This window comes from Artemia sp. Qi Xiang Cuo, chromosome 12 (genome assembly GCF_049724085.1).
Source record: "Artemia sp. Qi Xiang Cuo chromosome 12, ASM4972408v1, whole genome shotgun sequence".
Classification (NCBI taxonomy): Eukaryota; Metazoa; Arthropoda; class Branchiopoda; order Anostraca; family Artemiidae; genus Artemia; species Artemia sp. Qi Xiang Cuo.
Genome location: NC_142805.1, coordinates 14,004,866 through 14,030,890, shown reverse-complemented (window position 1 = coordinate 14,030,890; position 26,025 = coordinate 14,004,866). Strand labels below are relative to the sequence as shown.

Sequence of the window (26,025 nt, the reverse complement as noted above, 5' to 3'; positions counted from 1 at the left end):
CAGAATAGCTTTCAGGTTTTAAGCACTACTAATTAACTAAGCTACCTTGACTCTTCCTTCAGACAATGTCATGGTAGATTTTGAAAAAAATTAAATGGCATTCATACAACTAAATATTATGAAGAACCAAAATTAATTTTAAAACTACAGCTTGGGATATTTGTTAAGCATAAAATATTTCAGAACTTTCATAACTAATAATATTCTTTTCTAATTATTAATAATTGATAATAATTATTTAGATGTTTTATTTTCAAAATTATTCTCTCTAGAAAACATTGCCAAGGTTGTGCTTATCAGGAATATGGTAAGGATGCTTCAAAATATTATTTTTGCACTACCCTCCTTATTTTCAAACTTATATAAATAAACCTTTAATTCAAGGACATCTTGTTCAGACATAGCTTCAAGAGGATGACACCAATGGGAGTCACTCCCCCTCTCATCAAGATTGTTGAGGAAGAAATATCTACAAAATAAACTTCTTATCTCCTCCTCCCTGCCCCCTGAGATGGACTCATGATTGTTTATATTGATAATCTTGTTTCAATTCATGATTAGAGAAACCACAGAAGGTGAGCTAAGCTTGCATTTTGGGGATAAATAAAACTGAAGTAGTAGTTTTCTGCAGAAACAAGACAAAAAAAAACAACTAAGAAAGATGATTAGGGCACCATGTAAGGTCCATATCTTCAAAAAAAGGGAACTAAACAAAGTGTTAGCCTAAAAACATTAAATAATATTAAAAGTGGTTTTAAGTAAATACAAGTTATGGAGGGTGGGGGTAAATTTTATTTCTGATGCAAATGAAAGGTAAGTTTAAACTTTATATATACCAATTCAGGGTATATATTTACACATTAGGAGGGGGTACAGTTTAAACTTACCTCTCATTTGCATCAGAAATAAACTTTACCCCCACCCTCCCTTATGTGCAAATATATACCCTAAATTGGTATACATAGGGGTGGGGGTAAAATTCATTTGTGGCAAAAGTGATTATTATATTTGCAAAGAGCATAAAAAAGGGCATTGCATAGTAAGTTCACTTTATTTGTATGTCAATAGGTCTGTTGTTTTACTCATCTCTGTGGTAAGATGTTACATCTTATGGGGTTCTTATGCATATGTCTTTCATCATTCTGCTCTGATCAGTGATCTAAGAACAATGATGAGTATATCATCAAAGTTCACTCATCATTGTTCTATGTGGCAGAAAAATGGCATCCTTTCCATATTTTGCTAACATTAGTGAGCTCTAAGATCTTAGAACAAAGATGAACAAAAGAACACAAATCTATGCAGAAAGATTTGAGACCTAAGTGCAAAACAATGCTCCTAATAATATGAACAGCAAAATATTTACCAGCTTCTGGAGGTGAAGCCTAAATATTAAGACTTTTGTTGATGTTTGTATTAATCACCTCAGCTTAGACTTAATTTAAAAAAAAAAAATTAGTGGCATCAGGCTACGCCTATATTTTCATTTCATTTATAAACAGAACAGCAGTTTGGTGTAAAAATTATCAATACAAAATAAATAAGGTATGATTCTATTTAATTTCTAATAGGCTAGTGTAAAACTGCAGAAAAGCTAAATTTAGGCTATTTCCATCCTGTAGTTACTTTTCAACATCCTCCCTTTATGACTAATTATCTTGATCTGGCAATTATCAGAGGCAACGCTGTAGCGTTGCCTATATTAAAGGCCATACGGCTCCAATGTTTTATTATTTTTTTTTTTTTTTTCCCAGAGGCACTTAATATGGAACGGTTCGTCGTAGAAGCTTCAAAGGGGGTTCATTTGATTGGAAATCGAGAGTTCTAGTGCCCTTTTTGATAGTCGAAAGTGATTGGAGGGCAACTAGCCCCCCCCCCCCGCCCCACATTCCCCAAAACACATCCAATCAAAATTTTGAGATAGCCATTTTGTTCAGCATACTTGAATTCCAGATAGAAAATATGTTTTTGAGAAGGACACTCCCCCACAACCCTGAGGGCAAGGGTTTTAAGTTATGCCCTGGGGGCATATAAGGTTTTTATAGAAGGCATTGTCATAGAAATTTCAAAAAAGGCTCATCTGATTGGAAATTCAAAGGGATAGTGCCCTTTTTAATAGTCCCCCCCCAGGCCCATCATTCCCCCCAAACACATCCAATCAAAATTTTGAGAGTCATTTTGTTCAGCGTAGTTGATTTCCAGATAGAAAATATATTTTTGAGGAGCACAATCCCCCACAACCCTCAGGGCAAGGGTTTTAAGTTATGCCCTGGGGGCATATGTTTTCATAGAAGGCATTGTTGTAAAAACTTCAAAAAAGGCTCATCTGATTGGAAATTCAAAGGGATAGTGCCCTTTTTAATAGTCGAAAGTGATTGGAGGGCAACTAGCCCCCCCCCCACGCCCATCATACCCCCACACACATCCAATCAAAATTCTGAGACAGCCATTTTATTAAACGTAGTTTTAAGTTCTGGAAATTAGTTCTTTGAGGATGACAACTCCCCTACAACCCTCAGGGCAAGGGTTGTAAGTTATGCCCTGGGGGCATATAAGGTTTTTTATAGAAGGCAGTGTTGTAGAAACTTCAAAAAAGGCTCATTTTATTGGAAATTCAAAGGGCTAGTACCCTTTTTATGAGTTGAAAATAGTGCCACTTTCTTCATGGCTGTTCAATTACGCATGTGAGGGAAGAGACTTCCCCCCACCACTGTCTACACTAAGGTTTCAGTTTTTATCTCAAGGCTTAAAAATGAACGCAATGCAATAAAAGTATAACTCAAATAACATATATAAAATAATATAGGCTATGCACATAACATGGAAGAATTAATCAAAATTGCATATTATTAGTTGAGGCTCACCCAAATGATGGCCCAGGGGGCTCACCATTCCACAATCTATGAAATCAATCCTGCAATAACTGAAAATATAAAGTATTTTTGAGTGTTTTAACGTCTTCCACAACTCAAACGGTCCAACATTCTTCAGCCCGATGAGTCTGTCTAATTTCCTAAATTGGGAATGGAGGAGTTAAGTGAAGTTCTGCCCCGTATTGGATGAGTCTCCAACCTCATCCTCCCCCTCTCCTACTGTCTACGCTAAAGTTTTCTTCTTTATGCCAACTACACCACCCCCACCCCAAAGACTTTAATAAGGTAAAGTTTGGTATGGGAAGAACACATAGTAAATCTATTATAATTATCCAATTATAAGGTTAAAATACATACTCTGTGATAGATGCAAAATTACTTTGGCACACAAAATCCTATTAAGGTCAATTCCAAAGAGTCGTGATCCCTTTGTGTCAGCAAGTGAAATGGTCTAAACCCCCTTATTGGAGCGATTTTTTCAATTCATTCATTGTTTTCAATCACTGTCCACAAGTTATGCAAGCTGTCTATTGTTCATATATAAGGTTTTTATCAGAGGTAATCACATAAACTTTGAAAAAAGCATTGTTTGATTTAAATTGAAAGTTCTAGATCCGTTTTTTAAAGTCAAGAATAATTGAACAGTAAGCAACCCCCTCCCCATGCCATAAAAACTTGGAATTTTTTTAAATAAAAAGCGAACAAAAATTAATTTAAAAAAAAAACTCTTCGAAAAATAAATTTTTCAAAGAAAGGTAAAGACCATTTTAAACTTAAGCTCAGGACTTAAAAATACATTCTAAAATTCAAACTCAAAACGATCAGAAATTACCATTAAAGAATAAATGAAACCAAAAACGAACAGAAATTAAATAAACAATCATGGCAAAAAACATACGGTACATCTTGTAATAATATAAATGAATAAAAAGATCTTAAAGCAAGTAATGCTTAGATTGAATATGAAAATCAAGCTTAAAATGAAAAAAATATTTTGCTATTAAAGTATAAATGAAACTTAAAACGAACAGAAATTAAATAACAATCGATGCAAACAAACATACAACATATATTAATGTAAATGAATAAATAAATCTTAAAATTAGTGAAACTTAAATTGAATATGCAAATCAAGTTTGAATCAAATAAAAATAACTACAAACAAGAGTTTGGGTATTGCCTCACTGTAGAAGCCTAAAACCTACTGCGTCATTGGTGCTTTACTGAAAAACAAATTATATTACAAATGTTAAAATTACAGTAAAATTTTGAACTGATGATCTTTCAGCAATTAATATCATTATACATCAAATATTCAGTTCAATTTATTAGTTTTTTCCAAGATTGGTCAAGACAAATATACTTTCACTACAAACAAAATTTGGATACTGCCCCCTTCTTTAACTGTAAAACCTAAAGCCTTCTGCATCATTGGCTCTTCACTGAAATGAATTACTTGTATATTAGAGATTTATTCTTTTCCAGTTCTTACAGCATTGAAAATGAAACTAAAATTTACAGTGAAAAAAAATCTTGAACTGATGGATCTTTCAAAAATTAATATTATTATATATCTAATATTCAATTTGATTTTGTTTATATTTTCCAAGACTATTCAAGACTCATATAGTTTTCAGTAAGGCACCAATGACACAGTAGGTTTTAGGCTTCTGTAGTGAGGCGATACCCAAACTCTTGTTTGTAGTTATTTTTATTCAATTCAAACTTGATTTGCATATTCAATTTAAGTTCCACTCGTTTTAAGATTTATTTATTTATTTACTTTAATATATATTATATGTTTGTTTGCATTGATTGTTAATTTAATTTCTGTTTGTTTTAAGTTTCATTTGTACTTTAATAGCAAAATTTTTTTTTTTTGTTTTAAGCTTGATTTTTATATTCAATCTAAGCATTACTTGCTTTAAGATCTATTTATTCATTTATATTATTACTTGTTGTATGTTTTTCGCTATGATTGTTTATTTAATTTCTGTTCATTTTTGTTTTCATTTATTCTTTAATAATAATTTCTGGTTGTTTTGAGTTTGAATTTTAACAGGTATTTGTATCTCCTGAGCTTAAGTTTAAAATGGCCTTTACTTTTCTTTGAAAAACTTATTTTTTGAGTTTTTTTTTAATTAATGTCATAAATAGAGAAGAAAAAAAGTATTGCTACATCTAGGCTGTGGATAGGGTAAAGTTCCAGTTAAAGAGTTTGGTAAATTTTTACAAATCATATTATTGACTTATGAATAAAGGAAATTATACCACTCAATGCATTTTTTATGCTCTTTCCAAATATAATAGGCCTAATCATTTTTGTCAAAAATAAATTTTACCCCCACCACTATATATACCAATTCAGGGTATATATCTGGGTAAATATTTACCAAATCATATTATTGACTTACAAATAAAGTGAATACACCACTTGATGCCTTTTTTTATGCTCTTTCCAGATATAATGATCATTTTTGTTGCAAATGAATTTTACCCCCACCCCTATATACCAATTCAGGGTATATATTTGCACATTCGGGGGTGGGGGTAAAGTTTAAATTTACCTCCCATTTACATCAGAAATAAAATTTGTCCCCCCCCCGCATGTGCAAATATATACCCTGAATTGGTTGGTATATATAGGGGTGGGGGTAAAATTCATTTCCGAGAAAAATGATTATTATAATTGGAAAGAGCATAAAAATAGGCATTGAGTGGTATATTCACTTTATTTGTTAGTCAATAATATGATTTGATAAATATTTACCTATATCTGCACATTAGGGGGGTGGGGGTAAAGTTAAAACTTACCTCCCATTTACATCAGAAATAAAATTCCCCCCCCCCCCCCTAATGTGCAAATATATACCCTGAATTATGATTTGGTAAATATTTACCAAGAGTTTTTGCTATCTTGCAAAGCAGCTGAGTTAGGTAGCCTAAATGAGACTTCCAAAAATTAATCCACAGAAAAAAAAAGCATAGCCTACTTTTATTTTGTTAGAAGTCTGTTTCCTTAAGAAGAGGCCAACAATAACAGTAGTAACTTTGGGTAAGGTTTACATTAACAGACTAATCACCTAGATAAAAAAAAAAAACATACCGCTAGCATCAGAATTTCACCCTGAGTCCAAATATAACACTCATGTTGCAAATTATTTTCAAAATTACTTCTAAGCTTCTTTAAGTTTCTTCAGTTTTCCCCCTTTTTTTCACAGAAACATCATGGCAGCAATCCAATTTGAAAAAAAAAAATTTTACTGAAAGCTGTGATTTGAATTTAAATATACTAAATCTTGTTGGGCGGTGATTTCATATGAAAAATACTGAATTTTGTTGAGCAGTGATTTTATTTAAAAAATACTAAATAGTTTGAACTATTCATTTTTTTCAGGAAAAACTTACCACTAGCATCTGACTTTCATCCTGAATCCAAATATGACATTTATTTCCGTTGAAAATTATTTTCAAAATTGCTTCTAAGCTTCTTTAAAAACAGCAAAACTTCTTTCATCCAAACAAACACTTTATGGCAGCTACATATACAGTTTTATAAATATCAGATAAATAGCACTTAATGTAAACAAACTAATCACTCATAATATAACTCATTTATCATGACTTTCTGATGCACTAGGGTGAAGCTGTACAAAATAGGTCTTCCCTGTTTAGTTTGTTCTTGATTCAGAACTAAGATACAGTTTAGAATTTGGGCTTTGGTTATATTTAGGCTGAAAGCTAGAAAAAAAAAATTCAGATTACTCAGATAGAAAAATATCATTTCCAGCTGTTTTGATTTATATATTGCCAGTTATTAGAAAGTATCTATGTGCCAGTCATTTGAAATGTCATATTATGCTGCAATAAACATATTTATAAAATTAGATAAAGCAAGCAACAACTTTTTCAGGACTCGTGGTGTCTTACCATCACTAGTAATGTGCCAAACCTGCAATACACCATGCAACTATTATACATATGAAAATATGTAGAAAAGCAGCAACATCTATGTCACCCCAAAAAGAGAAGAATTTTTAGCTATTCAGTATCCAATAGCAAAAGGAGTTTCTTGCATAGGGCCTGGATTAAGCCGCATCAAATCCTGATATCTATAAATCACTTTCTGTTAGATTATTGGGAATATTAAATAGTTATTGAGGCGCTCCAGATAAGTAAAAAAACAAGCTTTGACTGGAGGTCTTTTTGCTCAGAAGTTCTGATGGCTTGGAAAGGAAACCAAAAACCTATAGGAGGGCAGGGTGTTGAAGTTGAAATCAATGAAACTTTAATGGCAAGACAAAAGTACAACAGGGGAAGGATTTCATGCCAAGTTTTGGTTTTTGGTGGAATAGAGAGAGAGCAAAAGAAAAATTATTGTAGCCCTGACTAATGGCCAAGAAGGCCTCCAAAGAAACAAGGAAACTTTAATTCCTATTATAAAAAAATAAATTAAGCCTGGAAGCATTATTTACAGTGATAAATAGGGAGCTTATAGTATATTGTCCAGCCATGGATATACTCATTACCAAATCAATCATTCAGCAAATTCTGTTGATCCACAGGACTGTTCCATTGACTTACTTGACTTGACTTAAGGCTCCTGCCGAGGGTTTGGTGTAGAGAACGATGAGACTAGGCGCCTCCAGGTTGACCTATTGCTTGCCAGGCTTGCAGGTTCTTCCACCGGGATGTGGGGTTGGGTGAGGAATTCATCAGCTTTGTCTTTCCACCTAGTGTGTGGGGCGTCCTCTGGGTCGTTTCCATCCGTGTAGGGTGGGGTCGAAGTCAAATGCGACCCGTGCTGGGGCGTCGCGTGGCATGCGAAGGAGGTGGCCGTACCACCGAACAGTACGCTGGGCAAGCTGCGTTGAGAAAGGAGTTTGAGCTGTACGTGATAGGAGAGTCTGGTTGCTAACGAGGTCAGTCCAGTGAAGTCTTTCGATTCTTCGGAGATGTTTCGTCTGAGCGACATTGACGGCGCTGAGGATAGATTTGGCGGCTGGCCACGTCTCCGCTCCATGTTGGCCACTGTTCCATTCATACTCAAAATATAGAAAGTCTGTGTAGATGCTTCAAAAAGCCCTCTAAAAGACCAGGGATGTAAACAGCATACATGGAGCAGTATGTGCTGTGTCCTGCAAAATTTAGAGTGAAAAGACCAACTTCATGATTTTGTTATTGAAGCTGCAAAGTTCTATCCCCCTGGAATCAATAGGGCCCCTAGAGCACCAGACAGTGACACCCCTAGTGCATCAGAAAGTGTTGATTTAGAGTTAGATATGAGTGATTAGTTTGTTTACATGAAGTGCTATTTATCTGATATTTATAAAACTCTATAGGCTAGCCTATGTAGCTGCCATAAAGTGTTTGTTTGGATGAAAGAAGCTTTGCTGTTTTTAAAGATTAGTCTGTTAATGTAAACCTTACCCGTAACTTCTTAAACATTATCCAGAAGTAACTGGGGCTGTTATAAAAATTTAATGTAAGGCCTAGGCCCTACACTTTGAAACATAGGCTATAAAAATGGTAGGTTATATCATGGATAAGAATATTAGGAGCTGACCTTCTTCAACTTCAACAGCTCGGGTTATCCATGATCGTAGGAATAAAAATATACATATTCCTCCGACAACTACAGCAGCTATTAAGGGTAAAGTAACCATTTTCAATAGTATTATTCATCCCACTTTCACACAAGTTTTGAACACATGCTTGGACGGCAAATTGTTTTCATTAGAAGAAATGATAAAAACCCGCCAAATCGACAATATATTATTCCTATACCAAAATATCCGCTACCAAGCAACGCATCTCAAACCTTCAGAGAATTAAGCTGTGTTTAGGGTTGCCACCGGTACCACTTTTGGCACTTTTTTCTTAAAGTGATACTTATGGGGAACGTGACACTATTGTGTCACTTTTTAGTAAAAATGGTATTTTTCTCAAAGTAGCCCTTTTTTACCAAAAAGAATGTTTTTTCAACAAAAAATGGAAGGAAAACTGTCAATGTAGAAGCATCAATATCCTTTTTTATTTCATTTTTCCATCTCTCTGTTCTCAGATTCAGAAACACTCTATTGCAATTTTTATACTCCTTCATATTAATCATAAATCTTATACTTAAACATTATCACATTGATCACGAATAACAGACTTTTTGGAAACCTGCTGATTAATCATCACCAAAAGAGAATTGGACGCACTTTCTCCTCTTAGCTTCTTCCCGGTCTCGAATTTTTTAGTGTAATAAGTGATAATTTCCTTAAGTTTTGTCTCCCATGTACCTCACACGAAGGATATTCTACGATGTTTGCCAATTAAATTATTTGAAAGAGTTAATGTCTGATCGACTATTAGTTGTATTTATCATTGGGTCATCAATAACAGCAATCTATGTTTGCGAAATTCTGTTCAGTATTTTCAGAGAAAAGTTTTAAGTACCAAAACGTACTCTAAGTTCAATCCAGATAGTCCAAAGTCCAATCCAGATAGTCCATTGTGTAAAAAAAACTGGATAAACAACTCTCAATGAAGACGAGTATTGCTGTTCCTTTTTTCGTTTTCTCAAAAGGAAAAAAGTTCGGACGGCTTTTTTTCTTTTCTTTTTTTTTCATTTTTTGCACTATGAGCAAAGACTACTGAGAACAAAAAAAGAGAAAAAAGTAATCTGTGGGACGAATCCCATTTTATACATTAAGCACCATTTGCGCTTTAGCAGGTTTTATGGGTGGGGGGAGGGCTGAAAAGTTGAAAAGAGTTGAAGTGCTACGCAAAGCAGAGAATCACTACCATCTAAGTAAAATCAATATTACTTTTTTGTAGTTTATAGATGTTATTAGAGCCAACTTTTCATGTTTGAAAATTAAAAGTGGCTCATATTTTCCATTTGAAAAGCATCTTGGTACCACCGCGAGCAATGCAAAGCATCACGAGCGGTAAATTTTTAGAAAATGACGCTTTTTATACAAAATTGACACTATTTTGCCATCCAAAGTGGCACCAAAAAACCTCCAAATTTAATCAAATAGCTCACACACCCTATATAATTGGTTAAGAAATCCAACCATGTATAGAGGAATTGCAGTTGAGTATGCCAATATTCAGAAGAAGTTCCCTGTACCCGCAAAGTATATTGCACCTACTTTTCCCCAATCCCCTCCATGGAATTGGTCAATCCCCATGATAAATACTGATTTCTCAAAGTGGACTAAAGATTTAACCCCCATTGCTTTTGTCCAGAAAAAAATTTGCTGAACTTACTGAACTTACTGAATACAATTACTTATAAAAACCATTTCCAAATCTTTGTTGATGGGTTCAAAATGAATGAGAAGGTAGCAAGTGGTGCCTTCCTTCCTCACCTGAAAATTGTAATGGGTGAGAGATTGTATAATAATGTATCTATAATATCTGCAGAGTTAAATGCCATAATCATGGCATTAGAACACCTTATGGAAAATAAACCTTTGATTGCTAATTCAAATAATATCATAGTTTATTCTGACTCTTTATCAAGCCTTGAGTTGCTGTCTTCAGCTCCTCAGTATAAGTTGGATATTGATACTTATCATTGTCTTAGTATTATAGATAATCTTGCTTCAAGTGGCATAAGAACTTATCTTCAGTATATTCCTAGCCACTCTGGTATAAGTGGTAATCATCAAATTGATGAAATAGCAAAAAATGCTATAAATATTGACCAACCAAGTGGGAGACCAATCCCCATTAGAGATATTTACCGATGGAGACCATCAGATATTATGTTTAATAAGAATATTCCTATTCTTTCTCCCTTTCCCAAAAAGTATTTTTCTAAAATTTATCATAGAATTCGTTCTGGAACAAATGGACTAAATTTTCTTGCATTCTCTTATCAGTTTCCTAATTCAAGTGGTTCTGCTCCCCTGTCCCCTCTTTGCAGGTATTGTAAGATGTATAATGAAACAATTGACCACTGCCTATTCGAATGCAATATGCTGACGTCTGCACAGCATACCTTGCTTTGTAAACTGTCAAAGTGCATCAAACACCACAAAATCTCACTATCAGCCAAGAGCCTAGCCAACTATACCTGCACACAGAGCATAGAAATCGATATCTATCATCTTATATTTGAACTCCTTGATTCGAAAGATCTACTGAAAGATATATGAGAATATCTAATAAATAAGAGACAACCAAGCCAGTAGCTCTGTAGCCCACAGAGTGAAGCAAAAGGAAAAGGGCTAAATAGTATCTACTGAAAAGCCCGCCTGCTGTGAAATAGAAGAAGAAGAAGAAACTGGGGTCTTGGGGGAGATAGACTCTGGTATAAGTGGTAATCATCACGTTGATGAAATAGCAAAAAATACTATAAATATTGACCAGCCAAGTGGGAGACCAATCCCCATTAGAGATATTTATCGATGGAGACTATCAGATACTATGTTTAATAAAAATAATTCTTTCCTCTCCCCCTTTCCCAATAAGTATTTTTCTAAAATTTATCATAGAATTCGTTCTGGAACAAATAGATCAAATTTTCTTGCATTCTCGTACCAGTTTCCCAATTCAAGTGGTTCAGTTCCCCTGTCCCTTCTTTGCAGGTATTGTAATATGAATATTGAAACAATTGACCATTGTCTATTTGAATGTAATATGTTGAGGTCTGCACAACATACCTTGCTTTGTAAACTGTTAAATTGCTTCAAACACCACAAAATCTCACTATCAGCCAAGAGCCTAGCGAACTATACCTGCACACAGAGCATAGAAATCGACATCTATCACCTTATATTTGAACTCCTTGAGTCGAAAGATCTACTGAAAGATATCTGAGAATATCTAACAAATAAGAGACAGCCAGTAGCTCTGTAGCCCACAGAGTGAAGCAAAAGGAAAAGGGCTAAAGAGTATCGACTTAAAAGCCCGCGTGCTGCGAAATAGAAGAAGAAGAAGTAGACCCAGGAATTTGCTTGCCTTCAGGAAACTCATTTAAACCAAAATCAACAAATTAAGTCTCTGGGATATACTATCCTGAGAAAGGATAGATCATCTGAGAGAAAAGGATGTGGAATAGCCTTAATCAATAATAATAATCTAAAATTCTGTGGCATCAACTTTCCAGATTTTGTAAATGATGTTGATGCAATTGGTATCAGTGTTTGGCTGAATAATACACAAACTTATATAATAAGCTTTTACAACCTTAATTGCCAAACTACAGATGCCATGGATTTCTTCAGTTATATAAATATTCATAGTATGTTGAAAAATATAATTATTTGTGGAGACTTTAATGCCCACACCCTTTTGTGGGGGAATAAACCAGCAAATAAAGCTGGTAAGTTCATTTAGCGTATGACTTCAAATAATATTGATTTAGCTGTTGCTGCCCCTCCAAACCTGAATACATATTTCAACCCCAAAAGTGGCAGTTTCTCTACAATTGACCTACAAATATTTTGAATAAAATTTATATAAATAAAATTGATAGTCTATGTACTGACCACTTTGCCATAGTTTGCTCTCTAAATAAACCTGCTGAAACTCTATCACATACCTCCAAATATATCAACACTAAAGCAAATTGGCCTATGTCCCAAAATAAGCTAAATGATGAAATTACAAGTTTCACCCAAAATTCATGCATTACAAATGCAACAGTTGTCACACAAGCTGAAATCTTGGCATCTTTACTAATAAATACAGCTAATCATGCTATCCCCAGGACAATACCCAGGAAAATATTTCCTAAACACATTCCCAAAGTATGGTGGACAAATGAGTGCCAAAATAAATGGAGAACAAAAAAGGCAGCTAGGAGAACATTCCTAATATAAAATAATTTTGCACATAATCTCTCCAGAGAAACACATGAGCCAATTATACATAAAGTTATAAGCCACATCTGTGGGGAAAATACTTCCCCCAACCCACTCCTGTATGAGCTTATACATAATAATAACCATTATCACAATGATAATGAAAAGGCTAAGCTATTTGTCACACTTTTTTGTAAAAAAGCTAACATCAAACAATTGCAGCAAAACATTCCAAATTCCTATGAGCCCTAGTTACAAACCTCGCCCAGGATCCGAGTATATAACCAGTCCATTTTCAATCCAGGAAATGAATAATGCAATACATCATATTAGGACCAAGACTAGCGCTTCATACATAAACTATCTCACCCCTTCATACAAACAGAAACTTCTAAATTGTTATAATCATGCTTTGGCTTCATCTACGTTCCCCAATATCTGGAAATGTTCGTCCCTCCTACCAATCCTAAAGAAAAATAAACCCAAAAATAACCTTGAGTCTTATAGGCCTATAATGATTACTCCTGTGATGAGTAAGATAATGGAGAAAATGATCTATAATCGACTCCTCTGGTTTGTTGAAACAAAAAATATGATTCCTCACACTCAAACTGATTTCAGGAAACACCATTCCTCAACAGATGCCTTCATATTATTAACAAATGCAATAAATGAATCATTTTCAAAAAATAATGTCCTAGTCGCAGCTTTCCTAGATTTTTAAGGGGCATATGACAATGTGAACCACCAAATCATCTTAATTAAACTTCCTCTAAACTAATACGTCTCATATTTGGTCTTAGGGAACCCACAAGCACCAAGTTTCTGCTTATGGAGAGTGGATTAACAACATCAAGGGAGTGACTTAGCTTTCTCTTGATAAAACATCTTACAAAAATTGAATCAAATAGCTCACACACTCTACATAATTGGTTAAGAAATCCAGCCATGTATAGAGGCATTGCAGATGAGTATGCCAATATTCAGAAGAAGTTCCCTGTACCCATAAAGTCTATTGCACCTACTTTCCCCCAATCCCCTCCATGGAATTGGTCAATCCTCATAATAAATACGGATTTCTCAAAGTGGACTGAAGATTTAACTCCCATCGCTTTTGTCCAGAAAAAATTTGCTGAACTTAATACAATTACTCATAAAAACCATCTCCAAATCTTTGTTGATGGGTCCAAAATAAATGAGAAGGTAGCAAGTGGTACTTTCCTTCCTCATTTGAAAATTGCAATGGGTGAGAGATTGTATAATAATGTATCTATAATGTCTGCACAGTTAATTGCCATAATCATGGCATTAGAACACCTTATGGAAAACCAACATCTGATCGCTAATTCTAATAATATAATAGTTTATTCCGACTCTTTATCAAGCCTTGAGTTGATGTCTTCAGCTCCTCAGTATAAGTTGGATATTGACACTTATCAGTCTCTTAGTATTATAGATAATCTTGCTTCAAGTGGCATAAAAGCTTATCTTCAGTATATTCCTAGCCACTCTGGCATAAGTAGTAATCATCAGGTTGATGAAATAGCAAAAAATGCTATAAATATCGACCAGCCAAGTGGGAGACCAATCCCCATTAGAGATATTTATTGATGGAGACTATCAGATACTATGTTTAATAAAAATAATCCTATCATTTCCCCCTTTCCCAATAAGTATTTTTCTAAAATTTATACTAGAATTCGTTCTGGAACAAATGGATTAAATTTTCTTGCATTTTCTTACCAGTTTCCTAATTCAAGTAGTTCAGTTCCCCTGTCCCCTCTCTGCAGGTATTGTAATATGAATAATGAACAATTGACCACTGCCTATTTGAATGTAATATGCTGACGTCTGCACAACATACCTTGCCTTGTAAACTGATTATTTGCTTCAAAGACCACAAAATCTCACTATCAGCCAAGAGCCTAGTCAACTATACCTGCACACAGAGCATAGAAATCGACATCTATCACCTTATATTTGAACTCCTTGAGTCGAAAGATCTACTGAAAGATATCTGAGAATATCTAACAAATAAGAGACAACCAAGCCAGTAGCTCTGTAGCCCACAGAGTGAAGCAAAAGAAAAAGGGCTAAATAGTATCGACTGAAAAGCCCGCCTGCTGTGAAATAGAAGAAGAAGAAGACTAAGGTCTGGGAGATGATGAATATAAGGTTGCTGTTCACATACAACAGCAACCTTATAAGAAAATCGAAATATATTTTCTTGTGATTATTATCGCTTCTAATCAGCAGTTGTACCAAACCTATCCTGCTCAAGTCATCCTCAGGGCTATACTGTGGTGTTTATCCTCCCCATAGTATAGTGCAGACGGTTTGATATCATCTATTTTCCCTTCTTGTTTTATTTTTATATTTGTGTTTAAAGCTTTTTCCAATAGGCAATGTTTAGAAGTCCTCCAAAAAAACGTCCCCCCAGATCCCAAATCAAATTCGATAGTGAAAGATACCCATCCTGGCTGGTCAAGCACATTATCTGAAAGTTCCAATGATAGCTCCAATTCGGAGAATAGGACAATGATAACTGTAGGTCCTAATGCAACCATAAATGATGATAATGGGTTTCAAGAGGTCCTCTCTAGAAGCTCTAAAAAAGGGAAAAAAATCTCCCCAATTAAAAGCATTTCCCCTCTTCCTGCCTAAGATCCTCCCTCCCAAAACTTAGGAATGTACCTTAAAATTACTCCCACTACCCTCTTTGAAATAAAAATGATCACTGCAATAAGAGTTGCAATTTTTAAATTGCTAAAATCAATGTTCTCTCTTAACATTAACCGTGATGGATATCTGCTAATAGCTGTAGAAGATTAGAAATCAGCAAATACAATAATTAACCTAAAATCCCTTCTGAATACCCCAATTATTGCATCTAATTGGAACCCAAAACAATCACCAACAAAAATTGTAGTTTACAATGTTCCCCAAGAGATATCTACTCAGGAGTTAAAAGAAGGCCTCTCAGATAGGGCTGGAAACACAATCCCAGTTGAGGATGTTACCCAACTTGGAAAACCTAACTCTAATGGCCTAAAAACTAGTAGATCCTTCTTATTCAAACTGAAAGATAAAATTGATATCCCAGAAAAATTATTCCTATTTGGGCTATTTCAAACCACACAAGGAATATAAACCTAAGCCTATTCAGTGTCAGAAGTGTTACAAACTGGGACACACGACAAACAAATGCAATGAAATTCTCCAACAGTAATTGTAAATCTTTCCATCCTAAAGAGCTGACAACTTGCAACAGCACTCAGCCTACATGCATCAATTGCAAAGGCCCACATGAATCTACAAATAAATCATTATGCCCTGCATACAAGAAAAGAGCTCTAACACTCCAAATATCAACAGAGAAGGCCATCCCATACCCCTTTGCAGCAATGGAAGCAAATGCTGCCCAACAATACCAAATAAAGCCTGTAACGAAACCAACCAAAACCCCCAAGTCAAATGCCCCCAATGCATCAAGCACCCCTTATAAAACACCATCTTCTAAGCCCCCTAGCTCACATCCCTCTCAGAAGGAATCACCAAGCCAACAAGCCTCCTTGTCCGGTGAGATGAGGTCAGCCTGGCCCCCCTCCCAAGAAGAAACAAACCAGAAATACTACCAGGAATCAATCCCTTAACCAACAAACAGGATGCACAACCAAAATGCAATCCCCAAATATATGCTTATTCATTCTAAACTGTAATGCAGTTCAGGCCATGAACATACATCAACTACAGAAAACAAAAATTATTGCAGAATTGGCAAAAATCTACATCCCTGATGATATGCTCATTCAAGCAAAAAAAGATCTTGCTCTACTTTTAACAAAGCTGAACATTGATACACTGTCATATGAAGAATAAATCAACAACACAACATATATCAATACTCCAATGGAATGTAAGATCACTCACTGAAAATAAGCTAAATGAACTAATATCATTTATGAATAATAATTCCATTAATATTGCTTGCCTCCAGGAAACTCATTTAACCCATAATCAACAAATTAAGTCTCCGGGATATACTATCCTGAGAAAGGATAGATCTTCAGAGAGAAAAGGAGGTGGGGTACCTTTATTAGTAAATAATAATATAAAATTTTGTGGCATCAATTTTCCAGATTTTGCAAATGATGTTGATGTTATTGGTATCAGTGTTTGGCTGAATAATTTAAAAACCTACATAATAAGCTTTTATAAACCTAATGGCGAAACTACAGATGACAAGGATTTCTTTAATTGTATAAATAATTCTAATATGTTAAAAAATATCATTATTTGTGGTGATTTCAATGCCCACAGCCTTTTGTGGGGGAATAAACCTGCAAATAAAGCTGGTAAATTCATTGAGGATATGACTTTAAATAATAATGAATTAGCTGTTGCTACTCCTCCAAACCTGAACACATATTTCAACCCCAAAAGTGGCAGATTCTCCACAATTGACCTACAAATTGTGTCATTAAATTTTTTGAACGAAACTTACATAAATAAAAATGATAGTCTATGTACTGACCACTTTGCTATAGTTTGCTCTCTTAATGAACCTGCTGAAACTTTATCTCATACATCCAAATATATCAACACTAAAGCAGATTGGTCTATGTTCCAAAATAAGCTAAATGATGAAATTACAAGTTTCACCCAAAGTTCATGCATTTCTAACACAACAGTTGACACAATAGCTTCACATGCTGAAGCCTTGACATCTTTACTAATAAATACAGCTAATCATGCTATCCCCAAGACAACACCTAAGAAAACATTCCCTAAAAAAATTCCTAAAGCATGGTGGACAAATGAGTGCCTAAATAAATGGAGGATAAAAAAGGCAGCTAGGACAGAATTCATAAAAAAAACATCACATACTACATATTAAAAAAAAATACAAGCAGAATCTAATCTAAAAAGGACTATAATAGATGCTAAATATAAGTACTGGAATAATTTTGCAAATAATCTCTCCAAAGAAACACATGAGCCAATTATACATAAATTCATAAGCCACATCTGTGGGAAAAAGACTTCCCCCAACCCACTCCTGTATGAGCTTTTACATAATAATACCCATTATGACAATGATAATGGAAAAGCTAACCTATTTGCAACTCTTTTTTGTTAATAAGCTAACATCAAATAATCAAAGCAAACTGTCCATAAATCCCATGAACCTAAGTTACCAACCACGCCCAGGATCCGAGTACATAACCAATCCATTTTCAATCCAGGAATTGAATAATGCAATACATCAGATTAGGACCAAAACTAGCAGCAGCTATGACAATATACACCCTACATGGATAAAGAATCTCACACCTTCATACACACAAGAACTGCTAAATTGTTATAATCACGCTTGGGCATCTTCTAGGTTCCCCAATATATGGAAATGTTCGTCCCTCCTACCAATCCTAAAGAAAAAAAAACCAAAAGATAACCCTGAGTCTTATAGGCACATAATGATTACACCTGTGATGGGGAAAATAATGGAGAAAATGATTTATCAGAGACTCCTCTGGTTTGTTGAAAAAAATAACATGATCCCACACACTCAAACTGGATTCAGGAAATACCACTCCTCAACAGATGCTTTCATTTTGCTAACAAATGCAATAAATTAATCTTTCTCAAAAAATAATCTCCTAGAGGCAGCTTTCCTAGATTTTGAAGGGGCATATGACAATGTGAACCAAAAAACCCTTTTAAATAAACTTGCAAACCTTGGAGCACCCCCTAAGCTAGTATCTTTTATTAAATCCTTCATAGAAGTGAGAAGTTTAATTGTTTGTGTTGGTTCAGCCTCTTCACCCCGAAAAACAATATCCAAAGGCTTGCCTTAGGGAGCAGTCCTCAGTTGCCCCCTATTTGCCCTATATCTCTGGGACATGAACCTACCTCACACAAATCTACAATATGCTGATGATCTGGTGCTATGGTCATCTGGCAAAACCTTTCAGATAGCACAGTCAAATCCGCAAAAGTCACTTTTCCAGTTTGAAAAATTCTCTAAACATTCATATTTACCCATTGCACACACAAAGTCAAAAATAATACAATTTCACGGGAAGCGAAACCATATTAATTCAAAACTAACTATAAATAAAACAACTATTCCATAATATAATAATATTAATTACCTATGTCTCATACTTGACCAAAAACTCAATTTCCACCTCCACATTTCAAACACAATAAAAAATTGCTATAGAAAAGCAAATATACTAAAAAGACTTCTTTCCACACCCTGGGGTTGTAAAGAGAAAACCTCACTCCAGTTTTATAAATCAAATAATAAGACCCCATATTGACTATGGGCTCATCGTCTATGGTGCATGTGCAAAGACCCAGATGCAAGAAATTGAAACAACACAAAATGATATAATACGTCTCATATTTGGTCTTAGGAAACCCACAAGCACCAAGTTTCTGCTTATGGAGAGTGGATTAACAACAATAAGGGAGAGATGTAGCTTTCTCTTGACAAAACATCTTACAAAAATTGAATCAAATAGCTCACACGTTATATAAATGGTCAAGAAATCCAGCAATGTATAGAGGTATTGCAAATGAGTATGCCAATATTCAAAAGAAGTTCCCTGTACCAGCAAAGTCTATTGCACCTACTTTCCCCCAATCCCCTCCATGGAATTGGTCATTTCCCATAATAAATACTGAATTTTCAAAATGGAATAAAGATTTAACCCCCATTGTTTTTGTCCAGAAAAAATTTGCAGAACTTAATACAATTACCTATAAAAATCACTTCCAAATATTTGTTGATGGGTCAAAAATGAATGAGAAGGTTGCAAGTGGTGTTTTCCTTCCTCACCTGAAAATTGCAATGGGCGAGAGATTGTTTAATAATTTATCTATAATGTCTGCTGAGTTAAATGCCATAATCATGGCATTAGAACACCTTAAGCAAAACCAACCTTTGATTGAAAATTTGAATAATATTATCATTTATTCCGACTCTTTATCAGGCCTTGAGCTGCTGGCCTCAGCTCCTCAATATAAGTTGGACATTGACACTTATCATTGTCTCAGTATTATTGAAAATCTTGCTTCAAGTGGCATAAAAACTTACTTTCAGTACATTCCTAGCCACTCTGGCATAAGTGGTAATCATCAGGTTGATGAAATAGCAAAAATGCTATAAATGTTGACCAGCCAAGTGGGAGACCAATCCCAATTAGAGATATTTACCGATGGAGGCTATCAGATATTAATTTTAATAAGATTAATCCTATCCTTTCCCCCTTTCCAAATAAGTATCTTTATAAAATTTATCATAGAATTCGTTCTGGAACAAATGGACTAAATTTCCTTGCATTCTAATATAAGCTTTCTAATTCAAGTGGTTCAATTCCCCTGTCCCCTCTTTGCAGGCATTGTAATATGAATAATGAAACAATTGACCATTGCCTATTTGAATGTAATATGCTGACGTCTGCACAACATCCCTTGCTTTGTAAACTCTTAAAATACTTCAAACACCAAAAAATCCCACTATCAACCAAGAGCCTAGTCAACTATACCTGCACACAGAGTATAGAAATCGACATCTATCAACTTATATTTGAACTCCTAGAGTCAAAAGATCTGCTGAAAGATATCTGAATATATTTAATAAATATGAGGCAATCAAGCCAGTAGCTCTGTAGCCCACAGAGTGAAGCAAAAGGAAAAGGGCTAAATAGTTTTACTGAAAAGCCCGCCTGCTGTTAAATAGAAGAAGAAGAAGAAGAATTCAACTTTCAATGATTTTTCGTAGTTGCTTGTGCATTAACAGTTTTGTGGCTAATGCCCATCTCGGATGATTCCCTCCCTATACGTTTACCCCTCAAAAAATTATCCCTGCGTATAATATTTCGCTGATTTGATAAAAATACCAGTTCCATCAAAATTTCTTCTCTTGTAGTTTTTTCTTCCGTCGATATGTGATGCATTCGTAAAAATTAGCGTGCTTTCACTCATCCGTTAGCAAATGTCAACTTTTGTCACTTGTCAACCCCCAAATTCTTGATTGATCTTGATAACTAAGCCCCATGGACAAAGTCCTTTGGCAAATTTACAGACAAGCGAACCTGAAAATGTAGCAATAGACAACCACATCCCCTTAAGAAAATTTTGGTGTTGGTCTGTTAACGTTATTCATCCCATAGTAAATGTAGCCAATTTTAAATCTGCAGAGGCACGCGGATGAGAATGACCTTATAACTTTTTAAGGTTATTTAAATTCTTAAAATGCTTGTAGAATGTTGAAATACTGATTTTGACTTGATTCCTTAGGCAGGCTAGCTCTCAAGAACATGAGAACAAGGGCTTAAAAATACCAGTCCTAATTTGGGCTGTGACTGCTCACCAGTAGGCTAATGTCAGTGTTGGAGGGATTAGTTCTTAATTTCTATAAAATTTTAATACAGGGTGGAAATCAAAATGGATAAATATACTTTTTGATTGATTCTATAATGCTCTTGTGCATAGCCTATTCTGGACTGCACTCTAGGGTAGGTGGTCAATATATACGAAATCATATTAGCCTATTGAGTTAAGACTAAAGTAAATACACCATTCGATGTATTTTTTTATGCTGATTACGAATATAATAAGCATTTATTTTAGAAATGAGTTTCAGCCCCCCCCCCCCCTATTTATGTCCCTTCCGGGGTAGTGTAGGTTTTGCCGTTTTAGGGGGGGGGGCGGAAATTCATTTACAATCGAAATTGTTATTATATTCGTAATCAGCATAAAAGAAGGCATTGAATGGTGTATTCACTTTAGTCCTAACTCAATAATATGATTTTGTATATATTGACCGGGTAGGCCTATTAGGCTAGCCTAGCCTATAACAAAAGGGTAAATTTGCAGGTGGCACAATAATTTAGCTATGATAAAAGCGAAAACATCATTTGATGCCTTCTTTTATGGTCTTTCATAATACAATAATTGCTTTTGTTGCAAATTGCATGAGCTTTTAAACAGGACCTGAAGGTATTTTTATGAAACAGCATAAAAAAGCATCAAATGATGTTTTCACTTTCATCCCACCTAAATTATATGGACCACTGCAAAGTTAACATGAAATTTACCCACCCTCACCTCCTTAGGAGAGAGAGGGGTGAAACCATACATTTTGAGGATTTTGACCCCTAAGAAGCATATTTCTAAAGATAGAAACTTCCTTTTTACATGAATATATAGCTCAACTATTCACTTTTCTTGGTGATTTTTTTCAATGACATCCATCCATTTGTTTCTTGGTGAGACCCAAAAATGATTGACCTCTTCAAGTGTCCAAAGTCACCCCAACCAGGGGGTGACTTTGGACACACATGGGGCATTTCCGTACATTAATTAATTAATGCTTGTAATTATTGATTCAGCTATTATTAACATTTAATTCAGATAATATACAAGTTAAATGTAACATTAAATTTATTTTATGGGAAATTGGGCCAAATCACAGCCAAATACAAGAGCTTTGGCTGTTTGTCCAGTTCTTCCTACTGATACCGGTGCGGGAAGCTTCATAATAATGTCTTGAAAGTCAGTTTCTGCAGAATCTCAACATTCAGAGAAGATGAAATACCCACAAGACTTGCGGAGACAGTTTATTTTTGCTAGTCTGCCACTTATTTCTTCAATTTCACCAGCATAATAATCAGCAGTTTTGTTTCTTTCCCACCATAAACCTTAAAAGCTTAAAATTTCCACAAGATAATTCTTCATCTGTGTCAAACTCATTGATACTACCACAATGTAAAGACTTGTCATTGAGCTGGATATCTATGTCTGAAATGCTGTCTCTTGTTTTGTCAGCAATGAGTGAAACCTTTGACTTTCTTAGGGACTTTTTCTTAGCAAGCCTTAGTTCAGTCTCTGCTTCTAGTGCTCTTTTTTCTGGCGTTTCTGTCAGAATTCTACTTTTGCCTTTTTTACAGTTTTTGTGTGGACCCACTTGCATTTTTGCCTGTGGATATGGTCTGATGCTTTCAGGAGTTACTGCCGCAGGCAAGTTTGACTGCTGTTGACCCATCATGACAGGAGATGAATCACAAAATAAACCAGGGTGAGGATAATCCATATTGGAAGTTTCTTGGGCATTCTGTTCAGCTGGATCTGGGGGGTTTGTCACCTCAGCTGGCAGAAAATCGACTTCTGTGAACACATTTGGATTTAAAGGCCAAATTCCTGCCTTCTCAAAACCAGCTGTGATGTTTTTCAGAAAGGGATACTTGCACAATTTTGCTATTTCATGTATTGAAATTCTCTGACCAGGGTTTAATTGCATCCAATTGTCAAATGACTCCCTGATTGCATGCTTCAATGGTGCATACATTGAAACATCAAGGGGTTGGAGATGATGGGAGCAATGGGGAGGAAAGGGTAGGAGGTAGATGTTGTTATCTTTGCAGAAAGAAACTACTTCTACTGAAATATGGCTGTCATGATAGTCAAACAAGAGTAAAACAGGCTGTTCTTTTGCTGGGTTTGACATCTTTTAGAAAGTCTTCCATGGAACAAAAGAAATTGTCCAAAGTCATCCATCCCCTACAATGGGCTAAGCCAATGCATCCTGGTGGTCCATCTTGATACATCCTTTATGGAGCTTTGACTCTTGGAAAAACAAACACTGGTGGAATTGTCTGACCAATTGCAGATACAAAGCATAGCATTTTGGTATTCTCCCCTCTTTCTGCTGACACAGTCTGTGCCACCTGTTTTGCTCCCCTTTAAGCAATCACCTTTGGGGCCTGAACAATTGTGGGTACTCCTGTTTTATCACAGTTCCAAATTTGACCAGGAGGAAAATTATACTTGCATAATAACTCCTGAACATTTCTAAAGAAGACACCAATTACAACAGCATTAAAGCCAGCAGCACAAGCCTGGCTTGTATTTTCGGGTTTTCTGATGGACAAACTGGCGTTCCGCTTGATGAAACCTCTTAGCCCCTCCACTCCTGCTCTCTCATTCAGTTTCCAGCCTGATGGGAATTTTATCTTCAATGTTATTACCAATTGGTAGGCTAACTTTCTTGTTGCACAGGGAGTCAGCCCATAGTTCAACAGTGAGCATTTTTTGAGGTATGCAGCAAGCTTTTTCTCTTGTTTGAAAGAAAAAACAAAATTAGTGCTTTCCTGAACAATGTCATTGTCAAAATTGCTACCACTAGCACCACTCTGCTTGAGATGTTGCATTTTTGCCTTGTATCATTTTATGGCATCCACAAGGGTACTCTTCTTCAGGGAAAATTCTTCTGCGGTTGCTCGGAAAGACAACTTCCCATGTATAAATTGAATAACAGCACACCTTACTAATTCTGGATCAGGAGGACCACTCCCCTTTTGAATGTAGTTGCAAACCATCTGTAAAAGAAAATTATAATTGTCAGAACCTCAAGAGAACAGCATGAAAAGTAACACAGGTCACGCCATGCTTTGAGGTGTGCTTTGAGGCATAGAATGGAAAGATGCCTGCAGGCAGGGTAATGTTTAGTTTAACATTATAATACAAAACATTAAACAAAAAAACTTTAAAAAACCACATCAAACATTTGTTTATGTTAATTTTTCTTACGTTTCTACAAGTCGGACAAACATTTCAGGGGTTTTCAAACCCTCTACCCCCTTTGATACAGCCTTAGACTCTACTGTTTATCTTTCTGATATAAGTAGGCCTTGAATAAATGTTTATTGTTCAACATAATAGTAAATCATTTAATAATAAGTGTTATTTTTAAATATGATGGGTGAAAATGAATTGAACTGATCTACATAGCTGTGAAGGTGGACTGTAAATCTAAGCTTATATAAATGTCACATGACTCCTTTTGAATTATCACTGTCTACTTATAAGTTCAAATCACATATATTATAAAACTAAACATTATAATCTATAAGACATTAATCCATTGAATGGTTACAATTCAGAGTATGTATTTTAAACAAGGAAGGGTGGGGGGGGGGGGGTTAAGGTTTATTGGTACACCAGTTAGAAAGTATTGAAGAATATTTGATTAAGATTAGCTTGAATATTTTTGCTATAAACAGTGACATGCCGAGACTATTTTAAACATTTAGACAGTCAAAAGTACAGCTTAATTTCGGATAGAAATTAAAGGTTAAGCTTAGCCAAATCACAGAAAATGCTGTCCAGTCTTGAACACAGGATCTTAAAGTTGGAACAAAGTATCTAAATATTAGGCAGACTTAATCTTGGATGACTTGATTCAAGACAAAGATTGTTACACAGAGTAGTTGTGTTTAAATAGGCTAGGCTGTAAGGCAAGGGGTAACTTTTTTCTAAGTGTAAATGTTGAAAACAAAGTTTGATAGTCAAAACAAATCACTTCAGTTTTTCTATAAGACAACAGGGATACAATCAATTTTACCAATATTCTGCTTCCAGCTACATATAGTTCCATTTTCCAACTTATGAAAGACTTCCGTCAGTACAGGGTGAAACCGGACACCACGAAAAGTGTCCGGAATCGCCCCTAAAAAAGTGTCAGGAGTTACCCCAAGTTGACGCCATTTTGAATTTTATTTTTTTTCGTAGATAACGGCCTGATATTTACTGACGAAAACTACCATGCAAATATCAGATGTATACCTTGTCTGATCTTTCTAAATCATAGCTCAAGAGCTACAATAACTTAGAAATATTTGACAAAGACTACATGTGTCAGGAATTCCAGCAAGCATAAAAAAATTTCCTTACCTCTTTTCTCCAAAATTTAAAACTTGCGCCAAATGTGCGTTACATGAAGGGCATCTAGCGGGAATTTTTGGAAAGGATTAGGTCAAAAACTTTAGGCAAAAACTTTAAACGTATGGAGTCGCCCCCGTGCGGTATCGCCCCTCTCTCCCCTATGTGCAAATATATACCCTGAATTGTTGACAGCAAAGTTTTGAATTGCAAAATTCAGCACTATTTTTTGCTGACAGCATTTGAAAACTTAAAATGTTTGGAAAATGGTTTATATTTGTGTTGCCCAATAAATGAGGTTTGAGTTGTTTTAAATAAGTATTATTGGAATATATTACTCTTGAACAAATTAATTATAAACTAGTGATATGTTTTTAACAACTTTTCAATGACCTAACTACTTCTTCATAACTTCTTTGTGTGATTACAAAAATGAAATACCTATGGGGCTCCTTTAAGGGCTCAAGATGCAATTTGTAACAGAAGCAATTATTGTATTATGAAAGAGCATAAAAAAGGGCATCAAATGATATTTTCACTTTCATCCTAGCTAAATTGTTGTGCCACCTGCAAATTTACCAGACAAAAGAGGGTAAATTTGTCATGGCTATCAC

At 35.1% G+C, this 26,025-nt stretch overlaps 2 protein-coding genes across 3 annotated transcripts in view; one reads left to right on the top strand and one right to left on the bottom strand.

Moving 5' to 3' along the window:
* Positions 1-8,872, bottom strand: part of LOC148945810 (transducin beta-like protein 2) — a 208,088-nt gene extending 199,216 nt beyond the window's left edge. The window contains exon 1 of one of the 2 annotated variants that reach the window (XM_089098104.1): positions 8,440-8,872. In XM_089098104.1, coding sequence (XP_088954230.1) covers positions 8,440-8,539 — 100 coding nt within the window. In that variant the 5' untranslated portion in view covers positions 8,540-8,872. The remainder of the gene's footprint in view (positions 1-8,439) is intronic. The other variant, XM_089098105.1, reaches the window with a different exon arrangement.
* Positions 8,873-20,874: 12,002 nt separating this feature from the next.
* c11.1 (maestro heat like repeat family protein c11.1) overlaps positions 20,875-26,025 on the top strand; it is a 211,503-nt gene continuing 206,352 nt past the window's right edge. Inside the window, exon 1 of the mRNA XM_089097791.1 lies at positions 20,875-20,926. The gene's annotated coding sequence lies outside the window, so the exon portion shown is untranslated. The remainder of the gene's footprint in view (positions 20,927-26,025) is intronic.